The sequence below is a fragment of the Amblyomma americanum genome, chromosome 3, assembly GCF_052857255.1.
Source record: "Amblyomma americanum isolate KBUSLIRL-KWMA chromosome 3, ASM5285725v1, whole genome shotgun sequence".
Taxonomy (NCBI): Eukaryota; Metazoa; Arthropoda; class Arachnida; order Ixodida; family Ixodidae; genus Amblyomma; species Amblyomma americanum.
The window spans coordinates 144,101,642-144,114,216 of NC_135499.1; the positions used below are offsets into that span (position 1 = coordinate 144,101,642).

Genomic DNA, 12,575 nt, shown 5'->3' on the forward strand with positions numbered 1-12,575 from the left:
TTTTCATTTTATTTTTTCATTTTTGCGGCCTCTTCCTCGGCGGCGTGGAGCACGCTTAGAAGTTTCTGGCGGATTCGATCATAGGTCGCTTGTGGGCGAAGCTATAAGCTGACTTAGCGGTTAATTAACTGAGAAGTTCAGCCAGCATGAAATTCCGCACTGCTTTTAGCTTGTGGTCGCGGTGTGCGCTGGAGCTGCAGTCTCATGCACAAAAAATTTCTTCCCCCTCCCCCCAAAAGAAAGAAAGAAAGAAATAAAGAAAGAAAGGAAGAAAGAGAAAAAGAAAGAAATAAATAAAGAGAGAAAGAAAGAAAGAAAGAAAGAAAGAAAGAAAGAAAGAAAGAAAGAAAGAAAGAAAGAAAGAAAGAAAGAATAGATTGTTTTGCCCAAGAAGAATGTTCTGGTAGACAGGAAACTTACTTTGCGTCCCATTTGCCCTTAAAAAAAATATAGCGAAAAAGTATAACGGCACCCAGAAAATTTCTTGCAATGGCTGCATTATTTTAAAAGATCGCTTAACCCGAAACTCGGGTTTCGGGCTAACCTGGTAGATAGGGAGTTTTAGCATTGCATAACATAGTAATACGAAGAAGCAGTTGCGAATGGTACAGCCCTATTGGTATCCATGGCGACGCAGGCAGTCTTGCCGGCAGCTCAGCTACCGCGAAGTCTGTATGCGGCCAATTGTGCTAAAATGAGGTCGCAATAAATCTCCACGTCCGAAGCGTCATACTAGTTGCCCCTCGATACTGCGCGCTGATCACCAATGGTGGTCGTCAGAGTATTGTATGATATGGAAGAAGTTAGCGCAAAACTTAGACAGAGACCGAGAAGAAACACATAAGACGACAGACGAGCGCTTCTCGGTCTCTCAACTTCTTCTTCCATATCATGCAAAGCCAACTTGCCCGACAACACGCTCTTCTGCAGAGTATTGTACTATCCTGATGCATGGGCTAACGCGAACACGGGAACGCAGGGGTTTGCGCACTATTAGCGCCTGTGTATCGCGTAAACATCGAGAATGCATTATCGTCGCACACATCACGTCACCGATGCGTATGCGAGCTGCCTGCGACGAGTTTTGAGGTTGAGATTGCCCTATGCAGCAGGCGGATCTAGCCTTACGTGACACTGCCGGCAACTGCTTCACCGTAGCGACATTTAGATAATCACAAGGACGATCATTTGCGGCAAAGTTCCATGATCTAGTGCAGCAATCGTCGAGTGCTGCTTTGCAGCTTATTGAACTGCCGGAGAAATTTGCATCGAATGAAAGTCGCTAAATGAACAAGCGATTAGACAACAATACTGGCTGCACGCCTGACATAACGTCACTCCTCTGCCTTCAAAGATGAAGTTTTTCAGCGTCTGATCATTTTGTGTTCCATGATCCGGAAAATCAAGTGATCGTCTCGGTGCACATGGCGTTACTTTGAAGCGTAAAAAAAAGAGCATTGAAAACAGTAATTATTAACAAGGCAGAGTACACAAGCGCATGAGTAACCTGAGCTCTTTGATCATCATCCTAACTACGCCCACTGCAGGACTAGTGCCCTTCTCGTATCCTTCAAATTAACCACATGCTGCGCCAGCTGCGGTCAGCTTATATGCCCGCAGACTTCTTAATCTCATCCGCCAATCTGACTCCTTGCTGTCCCCGTTATCTTGCCTTCTCACTACATGCCCTGCTCATTTCATATTGCAACGTTGCGCCTATCATTTCCCTTGCGATAGCTCGCTGAGACTGTCTTAAATCTAAGTTTAACTCTTTTCGTTAGCCTCCATGTTTCTGCCCCATAGGTGAGCACCGGTAAGACACAGCTGCTATAAAAACTGCCATTCATGATCTGTGAGTAAATGCCACATGCGCACTGTGAAGTTCGATGAACTTTCCGTGCCGCCAGTCGGTCTTGTGTTCGCGAGGAATGCCGCACCTGGGGAGTCAGCCTCAGAGGGACGGACACCCGATGGGGACTCGGCGGCGGCTGTATTGTGATCGGCGGGTCGCCAACAAAGGGACCCGTCCCGCTTCCCTGTCTCCGCGTCTACTAGAGGATGTCTTTGTGTTCTTCGCGCCGTCACGGGCATGACCTGTCTGGAAGAAGCTTTAGCAGGTACAGCGGTCGACATGTGTGCGGCGTCAAGGGGTTGCGGGGCATGCAAGAGATACTACTTGCTTGGGTACTTGCTTGTTGCTATGAAAGGGGGGGGGGGGGGGGATACAGACCCCGACGTATGCTGGCCCTTTGGACATCACTCTTGGGGGTCTGGGTACGATCAAGCGACCAGGAAGCGCATTCTTCCCTTGGCAGCTGTCTTTTTTTTTCTGTAAAGAATTCGAGTGAGCGTCTCTTCGGGACGGGGAACAACGGAGCAAAAAGTCGTCGCGACAGTAATCGGCTCAAACTATAAGGAGATCACTTGCGCGTCGGCACGGGACTGCACGGTAACCGAGGGAGAGGAAATGACTGTTGCTCTAGCGGCCGCGGAGGGTTATCGCACGAATAAGTCCTTAACAATCCTCACAGATTCGAAAGAGGCATGCCGTAACTACATTAACGGCAGAATAGGTCATAAAGAGCTCCAAATCCTCCTCCGCGCAGGCCTACCCAAAGATCACATTAGACACACCATTTTCTGGATACCGGGACACATCGAGATAGAAGGCAACCAAAGGGTCGATAGAGTCGCTCGCGAGTACACTAGCCGAGCACTCTTGAACGAAGACCCGGAGGACTTCTTGAGGGTAATCCCGACGTACTCCGACATTATAAATTATTACAGAGGGACGAGACTAAAGTATCCTCCTCCCCACAACAAACTAAATCAACAAGAAGAAGTTTACTGGAGGAAGCTGAAAACCGGAGCCTTCCCCAATTTACACATCCTTAGCAAAATGTTCCGGAACCAATACAGGGACATCTGCCCATGGTGCGGTGCAACACCCACCCTATACCATATTACTTGGGAATGTGACAGAAACGAAGCATTCCATGGCTCAGAAAATCCGAGTGCGAAGCAGTGGGAGAGTGTGCTCTCCAGCGGCAACCCAAAGAGGATCGGTCATCCATGCCCAGCGAGCGGCCAAACTCAGCGGTGCCCTGGAATAGGGGCGCCGACCTCTGCAAGGCGGAGGGAGACATCTGCTTGAAGATGAAGACCTCTGTCTGACCGAAAGACCTTGTTAGAGCAATAAAGTGTATCCTATCTTATCCTATCTTCGGCATACATTTGTCTCGCTTGCACGTGTGCGAAAGAGAGAACAGAATACAATGTTAGGAATGTAGTAACTATTGTGCCGTCGGTGCCGTGGGAAATGGTAGTCGTGTATGTGCAGTTTGTGTGCTTGTTTGCAGCATCTCCTTTCCCAAATGTTTGTCTAGTCGAGGGAATTGCAGAGCTTTGCCTTTCCTTTCCCCGACCATTGTTTAGCCAATATTCTTTCCACAATCTGTGATTAGCTGGCGGAAACCTTATTTTCCTTTCCCTAACCACTGATTGGTGAGGAGGGTCACTTGCTACCTTATTGGTTGCTGTCCCCGCTAAGGGCGGAAACAGAGGGTTGAAAAGTAAGCGCTCTGGGTTGAACCGGGGCTGAATTCGTCCGATCAACGGTTTAGTCATGTTGCAAATAGTTTTCTCCTTGCTCGTTTCTTCTTTTATTTGTGCTGTAAATGAATAGTTAACCTTCTCCTTTCCTCGAGTAACGTGAATGTTTGCGAGTTAGAATCACCGGGTCATCAAGAAACCCCAATTTCATCATCAACAAAATGTTTCCTTCCATCGCCCCCTGAAGAGGAAACTCAACTCACACCATGTTATTTCATTCTCGTGGTGCGGATCTGCGGTCACTACCTAGATGTGTTCCCTTCCGAGAATGTTCAACATTACATCAGTTTTCTGCATATTAATGTTTGGACCCACCATTCTGCTTTGACTGTCTAGGTCATTGGTCGTGCTTTGCAATTCGTCCCCCGAGTTATTCAGCAAGGCAATGTCGTCAGTGAATCGCAGATTATTACGGTTTTCTAATCAATGATACCAGTTGGCAAGCTCCGCTTCAAAACATGCGACTAATCCCAGCGGAAACTTAACGGATGTTTACAAATGGCAGCGCCATGTGGAAGCGGCTAATAAAAGCTGTAACCATTGATCGTCATTATCTTCCGAACAGCAGCGACCTTTTTGCTCGTTTTAGGTTTTAATTTTTCTCTCGGACCTTTGTACTACGCATTTCCGTTACTGCGCCTGTCTCACTGATTTTTTTTTTTTTTGCCAGGCACCTGTGTGCTTTTCAGAAAAGTAGGACTTTTAAGGAAAGTATGAAAGTAACTTTAACACAGTTTACGTTATACAGCACGGGTGTCATGACAATTCGCTAACCTCTCAATTATGGCCCTGTCAAACCACCCGATTTCGATACTTGGACCCCATAGAAAGTTAAGAAACTGGTATGATTAAAGGGGTTTCGGCAGTATACCGACCCCCGCCGCGGTGGCTCAGTGGTTAGGGCGCTCGACTACTGATCCGGAGTTCCCGGGTTCGAACCCGACCGCGGCGGCTGCGTTTTTATGGAGGCAAAACGCTAAGGCACCCGTGTGCTGTGCGATGTCAGTGCATGTTAAAGATCGCCAGGTGGTCGAAATTATTCCGGAGCCCTCCACTACGGCACCTCTTTCTTCCTTTCTTCTTTCACTCCTTCTTTTATCCCTTCCCTTGCGGCGCGGTTCAGGTGTCCAACGATATATGAGCCAGATACTGCGCCATTTCCTTTCCCCCAAAACCAATTATTATTATTAGTAGTATACCGACGCCAAGCGCGTGACGAACAGCACCACGTCCCGGTCATTGGAACTACTTGACACTAAGCGGCGGGAAGAGAAGGGAAAGCGCTCATGTATTAAAGGAATATATTGTGAACAAATCCGCGGAATGGAACGCTTCCTGTATCTAGTCCCCTTGTCAGATATACCGCGAAGTTATATTAGTTGAGCGGAACCCAAATGAAGCTCTTAACATTCACTCCAAATGTTAAGCGTTCATCGTGGAATTGTCCTTTAGTCTCCTTCACAAAATACACCCATGGCACGCAGTTCCCCTTAGTACCTATTAGTCATAGCTGAATAACTTAACTAAACCCGCGTGTACCGCAGTACTCATTCTTCATTTATTTATTTTTTTCTTTTCTGGGCTCCTCCGTGCTATCCGCCTGTCTAAACGAGCTTCCAGACTACATCGCTTCGCAGAGTAGCCATAATACATTCTGCGAGCATCTAGTCAAACACCGAGCACGTCATTTATGTATCCATGATTCATGCAACTTTTTTATTTGCTTTGTACTTGTTGCTCTTGCGCATACCTGGCTATTTTTGCGAACAAATGGTACTTTGCGCATTTTACCCAATGTGTTCTATGACGCATAGCTGTTTGCCTTGTACTTAATCTGGATCTAATAATAATAATAATAATAATTGGTTTTTGGGGAAAGGAAATGGCGCAGTATCTGTCTCATATATCGTTGGACACCTGAACCGCACCGTAAGGGAAGGGATAAAGGAGGGAGTGAAAGAAGAAAGAATAGGTTCCGTAGTGGAGGGCTCCGGAATAATTTCGACCACCTGGGGATATTTAACGTGCACTGACATCGCACAGCACACGGGCGCCTTAGCGTTTTTCCTCCATAAAAACGCAGCCGCCGCGGTCGGGTTCGAACCCGGGAACTCCGGATCAGTAGTCGAGCGCGCTAACCACTGAGCCACCGCGGCGGGGATCTGGAACTCGCGTGAACACTTTTAATCTATTCTTTGAACTTGCTAGTTTTGTTCTACTTAACAATACGCAGTTGCTTGCGAACTTTTTTTACACAAGACTTTTGTATTCCAGCCTCCTGCATTCCATCTTTGTAGACTTTTGTATTCCACAACGCCTCCGTGGAGGCTTGTAAAGTATTTATAAATACCTAAGAATTGGAAGATTGGTCGCGGGGAAATCAGGGGAGACTGCGACGTGAAGAGAGGATGTTGCAGAACTTATAACTGAAAGAAAAACAGCTTATAATTGAAAGAAAGGAGGATTCCAAGACGGTTACTAGTAATTAAAAAACAAACAGTCCGGTGGTTCCCGCCACCAACCAGACCGTTTCAAAGAGGACGCCGCTGTCACCCATTCGTCAAGCCAAGAGCTCCCCCGCGTCACATTCTCGCAGCAGGCTTAAAGCTGCGCTCTTGTTTGGGCATGTCCTGTACTGCATTTAAACGGGGAGACCTCGGCCGTTTTCTCCGACCATAAGTGCACTTGCTCCGACAAAGATAAGATTTGAGGTCCCCCGTAACTATACGGCTGGACTATATCTTGCAAAGCCAGATGCGCATAGAGACGAAGTGCTGGGTTGACACACATGGTTATTTTTCTGCCCTTATATAGAACAAATCTGCGCGAAAGGTTCGCCGCGGCGGGAGTTGGCCGCATCTTGAGGATCATGTCGCCAAAGCAGACAGCGGAAGTGACAAACGCACGCGTTGTTCTCGATGGCTTTTGGGTTTCCGAGCACGCGATGCGTATCTCCTCAGCACTATTCTGATTTCCTCGATAAGAGAACGGTGCGCGCGCGTCTGTCGGCAGCATACGACTGCACCATGGGCACCATAACTCTCTCTGCTGTTGCATCAGCGCCAACAGTTCGACAGTCCGCAGAGCTATGTTGCTAGCGCGCTAAAGTTCGCTTCCTGTCTACCAGAGGGGGATATCGCGCAAAGAAGTTTTCGGGCTCAGTTAATAAAGTAGTTAGACCTGATTATAACGAATTTGAAAGGGCCCGGTGATTACTTCGTTATACCCGTAACTTATTTATAGCCCTTGTGTTGACCGGCTTCCCAGCGGAATCGTAATTCCTTCGTTGTATTCATTATTTCGTTATAACGAGGCTCGAGTATACATGTCTACGAAGTGTGTTCCACGAATTTCACCTCATGGAACACGACAAGCCGAAGAGCCGTACAATAGCAGTGCCGCCGATCAACCACAAATTCGACATAAAACACGACAAACTGCACACGGGCCATGGATTTGATTAGAAGTGCTGCAGGCATGCAAGGCACGTTGAGCACTTGCACGGTAGGCGCTGAATTTCAGCAAGTCTCTCGCACGTGGGGAGATAGTTGTTCTTGCGCGCGTTTCACGGACACCCGTTTTTGGTATTCGCCTTCGCGAAAACTTCCGCCTTTCCTCCCCGAGATTCTAAGCCGTCCGTTAATGGGTTTAGTAAAAAGAGAGCTAAGACGAGGAGGAGGAGGAAAACGCGTCGCATCAAGGTAATATCCGGTTTCTCTTCTCGAGATAATTGCGGCCGAAAAATGACTCCCCATCCGGCCATTCTTTGTGTCCGCTTGGCGATGCGAAGGAATCCGACGCGCACACACTGGAAGCTCCCATTTCCTGGATCGATCCAATGAAATTGGACCCACCAGGAGTAGAAGCCCTTTTTCCCTGCGCCCGGAACAATATAAGCGAAAAGGCGGAACGATTATCGGAAAAAACTGCGAGAACTCGCGAAGTCCGCAAAATGGTTTCCGCACCGAAAGGGAAGACGACCGTTACCTCCCCTTCTCCCTACATACCTCCAGGAGAACTTTTCCCCGACTTCGCGTGCCTGCATGGGTGGGGAAAGGCTGCTCGCTGGAAGGGGACACGTAATGCTGCCGACGTAATGGGGATGTTATTACAGGCACAATTTATTCGCACGTGGCGCTGCTAGGCTTAAGAAAAGGCAGCAGTAAATGCGTTTACTTAAGGAAGGTGCACCCTTAATGGGACGGAAAGGTCGAAGCGGGAAGGCCTTAAGGTTCGACAGAAGAGCAAGTATATAAACGACGTCATCGAACCTGGCCGGAAGTGACGAGCGGATTCTTCTGCGAATCGCGCCGTTAACGGACCGTGCCCCACCAAGTGCTGATAGCGATGATTTCGTTTTAAATAACTTTGGCCCTTTAGTTGACAGCTGCTCTGCTTAGTCATTTGGAAGCTATATGTCATGGTCGCCATCGGAATCAGTGACTGAATAGAGGTGGCAACTTGTCCTTCAGAGTATGTGTGCTCATGCAGTGAAAACTAGGAGCTTTTGTCGAGTGCGGCGGCAGCATTTTATCAGCTCAACTATGCTGTACCGCACTGCATCAGTGCATCACTGCACCCCTTAACATTTGACCAACACTGTCCCCACTTTCGAGTTATTGATCAATTCGGACGAGGACGAATTTTTCTGCAACTGCGAAGTTCCTGAGAAAGCTGTATAGCTTTCCTTTGTAGCTGTATGGCTACGCTTTGGTGGATGCAAATGAGTAATTACGCCCTTATTACAAATCTACTGCGCCTTGGGGGATTCCCCTAAACATTTGGCCATATTCCCCTTAACACTTGACCATTCTAGTCATCTGCGCTCCGAAAGATCTGCACATAGCGCTAGGTGTGCATAAGTCGAGAGCACAAGCTTGAACAACGTTAAATCGTCTCAGTATACCGCTGTTTGGAGTACGGGGCAAGGCCGTTATGCAAACAAAAATTCCGCCGCTACTTGGGCAATAGCCTCTGGCTTACTGCGTAGCTTACACGGCGTGAGCTAACTGTAACGTCCCCATTGCGCCGATAGCCGATTTACTGCGGCAAGCCTCATGCATATATTTTACTTTATGTTCGCAATGAAAGAAGGCGGTTACTTTCTACCAGCGTAAGACGAGCACGCAATGTGATCGTTCATGTACAGCGGCGCTTTTGACTTCTTTGACGACCGGGCGCATTAGAAAATGTGCGCAGTAGTCCTGTGTATCACGTGATTTGGAGAAATTACGAACAATCTTTCGGATCGTCGGCGTAAGAAAGAACTCGGAACCTCTACGTATTGGCGTTTACCCAGGTGTAAAATTTCTCGGGAGGACATTATAGGTTTGAACGCAGCCGTGGTGCTGGGTCTCGGAACGGAATGAACAAATTGGTGCCTTGAAACAGTTTTATACAATGACAGTCACTTTGCGCTCACCAACTTGTTGAGCAACTGTCCGTTAAAAACCTGCAAATAAAAACTTTCTTAGTATATCCATTGTCTCTCTCTCTTGGGAACGCCGGGAATGGCGGTCCCGAAAAGGGGCTGTTGCATTAATATTAGCTCCCTCAGAACTGTACGTGGGTTGGCTTTATAGCTACTGAAGGGAAAGAGTCGCTTGTAGAGATGTTTTGAGAATGAAGGTGCAACATTGTGCACGTTCGCGTGCATGCACAACTGGGAATGTAATCAAATAGACGCGGCGCTATGAGCAAGAAAACCGGAAACCGAAACTTCACGGGTTTCTACGGCAACATCGCAGTGGTTATGCACTTGCTTCAGTTAGAAACCCAATCCTAAGATGCTTCGGGCACGTAGATATTCTTTAAAGTTGCTTTTAACCTGCATAGAGAGAGAGAGAGAGAGAGAGACTCTTTAATGAAGAAACAGAATTTAGCCGGCGTTTCAATATCGCTGGCATGCTACTCTGCGTAGGGAGGGGAATTTGGGAGATAAAGACTGAAGGAGAGCAGCGTGGAAGAGGTGGAAAAAAAAACGAAGATAAAATGCAGCCATGAAATGGGTACTAAGGATGCAGTGGCGAGTATTGATGTAACCTATGGAATGATGGAGTGCATAGTCCGACGAATGGGCTGACGAAGTTCACTGCAAGAAGAATGCATGAAGGTAACCTGCAAGTGAATTTAGAGCTTATCGAGATGTCCAATGTCTTTTAAATATGTAAAAAGAAAGTTCATTGCAAGTCTCTGTTGCCTGAAGCAGGCTAAGGGGCCTAAAACTTTGTCCATTGTTAGGGGCACTGGGCAGAGCTTCTGCATGCAATGTTCATAGTACGCACGCTCGTTAGCATACGCAGGGCACTCAAGCAGGATATGTTCCACAGTTTCTATCGAAGCACAGTTGTCACAATGCGGACTGTTCATTTGTCCAAAACGGTATCGCAGGCCATTTGTATATGCAGCATTCAGACGAAGTCAGTGATAAAGTGTTTCGAGTTGTCGAGGAATTCTGGGTGAGAGTCTTGATCTAAGATGTGGGTCGATTGAGTGAAGAAATTGGTACTGATGTGTCGGCAAACTCCAAAGCCGATACGTTTCTTCGTACGCAAAACTTTTAGCCATTTGGGACGCATCAGATTTCGTGAGAAAACTTCGAATGTATCTCTGATGTTGATGGCCCTTACGGGCCGCTTCATCTGCTTTTTCATTAGCCATAATGCCACAGTGAGCAGGTACCCACTGAAATGTTATGCAGTGGCCTGCGGCAATAGCTAAATGATGCATAACAATTAGAGGTGCCCATTTGATGCACCACTTTTTGAGCGGCCAGAGGTCCGACCGTTCCGAAGAAAATAGCCTGGCCACAGTGAGAATTGTCGCCGCGCCAGCGTGGACCAATTCTTGGTCCCACGCGTGTTTTAAGACCATCAGTTTCGAGTGGAGACGCCTATAGGGGCATCTGCCCTCTCTGCGAGTAAAGCCCCTCTATTGTCGCCGGAGGCAGGAAATGTCATGAAGGGGCTTTAGTTGCGAGGAATGGTGGGGAAGGGGGTCATGAGTGCTGTGACGCAAGAGAGCCACCTCCGTTGATACAGAAGTTCGCTGGCGTGGCATCCAGGCTCTGCTCTTCTTGTTTAGCGTCGCGAAAATGCAAAGCTAATGATGGGGTCTGTGCCGAAATAGGCGTCACCGTTAACTATGAAAAAGACTTTACATTCGTTGAAGGTTGCGGGGAAGTAAGGCGGCAGCATTGCATACTTGGAACGACCGTTGTAGTTACAGGTAGCGTTCACGGTGTGATGCACATTGCGCTTATGTTGTTGCTAAATGAGTTTATACGGCGGGTTTATACGGTTTATATCGTGAGCAGCATTCGGCAAAGGTACAAAAAGACGAAATCAGAGGAACAGCGCGCCAGCTAAATTGCGGCTCCACGCGCTGGACAGTGAAAACATGGTAACAGATACCCAGCTCTTGTGCTTCGTAAGAGTTTACGGACGCGTATTCGAGACCCTCGACTACGTTACTGCAATTCGCGCAGCAAAGAATCCCGTCAGCGTGCCTAACAGAGGCAGTGCTGCGCAAATGGGCCCATTTCCGATTCGTTTCAGAAAGACCCCAGAGGGTCCCTGCCGTCTAAAAGTCCAATGACCGTAAGGCCATCAAAGGCATGCCGACCAGCCGTCATGCAACAGCCGGCCGTACTCACTGAGCAACGACGAGGAGGAGCACCGTGGCGAGCGTCAGCTGAGGCCACGCGGCCGGAAGCAGCTCGGGCGCCGCCGAGCCCGGCTTGGGCGTCGTGGAGGGCTCCTGCCTGCCGTAACACAACTGGTCTGTCCTGTCGCGGATCTTCTGGCAGGGGAACTCCTCGGAGCCGTCGCAATAGCACGAGCGCAGCGTGTCCGAGCGCGGCTGACGGTTGAGGATGGCCAGGCTGTTGTTGCAACGCGGCGTGCACCGCTTGCCATGGAACGCGCCGCGGCAGTAGCGGTAGTAGTAGGCGAGCGCCGTGCCGCACTGGGGCTCGGCCTCGCACATCCAGAAGGCCACGCTGCACGGGATGCGCGCGCCCGGCGCGGTCAGTTTCTCCACGGCCTCGCGGCACACCTCGACGCGCAGCTTGCTCTTGCGACACACGTCGTTCTCGCCGCACTCGCAGTCGTTCAGGCCGCGGCCTTCGTCCGTCGACGTGAGCGCGGCCAGCGCGCGCTGGCACGGCACGGGACACTGCGTGGCGCCCGCCTGGATCACCTCGGAGCACTGGTACAGGTAGGCGTGCAGCGCCGAGCCGCAGCCCTTGCGCTGCGCGCACCGCATCTGCACTTCCTCGCAGGTACGCACGACCGGCGCCGCTTCCTCGTTGTTGTTGCTGCTGTCCGGCGGCGTGGCCGGCGCGACCGCCGCCGCGAGTAGCAACAGGACCACGAGCGCGGCGTGACAGGCACTCATGCCGGCGCCAGCAGCATGTCTGTCTTGCCCTGGGCAGGCGAGCGCGGCTACGGCAGCGCACCCGGGAGAAGCCGGCAGGTCGAGTCCGTGCGGTCCGCTCGATCTTTCGCTACTGAGGTCCGCTTCTTTCTTCCCGCTCCTCTGGGGGGCCGGCACCGGGGAGCGCGAGGGGGCGACGACTTGTTTTCTTCCAGTTGGAAAGGGAGGAGGAGAAAAAACGCGAGAGGGAAGAGGCGCGCGCATTGCCCTTCTCTCTTTCGTTCTGTTTCTCTCCCCTTTCCGGCTGAGTCGACCCGCGCCTTCCCCCACTATCTTTCACTCCCCTCCTGCAACCCCCTTCTACCGCGCGCGCGGGCGCACGAGCGCTCGGTTCCCTCTTTCCATTTCATCCACTTTCTTTGCGTGCGGCGGGGCACCAACTTCGCTCGTTCTGAGGCCTCCGCTGCTGCTGCTCTGCGACCGCGTTCGTCCTATCGCTTTCCGCAGTCGACAGTTCGTGTCCTTTTCGTTTCCGCCGGGTCCTCTGAATCTCAGTAATGCTAATGTTGACGCTCGTATTCCCTCGG

At 49.8% G+C, this 12,575-nt stretch overlaps 1 protein-coding gene across 1 annotated transcript in view; it reads right to left on the reverse strand.

The window, feature by feature from the left end:
* The window catches only part of LOC144125061 (growth arrest-specific protein 1-like), a 28,844-nt gene extending 16,691 nt beyond the window's left edge, over positions 1-12,153 (reverse strand). Inside the window, exon 1 of the mRNA XM_077658119.1 lies at positions 11,267-12,153. Coding sequence (XP_077514245.1) covers positions 11,267-12,009 — 743 coding nt within the window. The 5' untranslated portion in view covers positions 12,010-12,153. The remainder of the gene's footprint in view (positions 1-11,266) is intronic.
* Between the last annotated feature and the right edge of the window lie 422 nt (positions 12,154-12,575).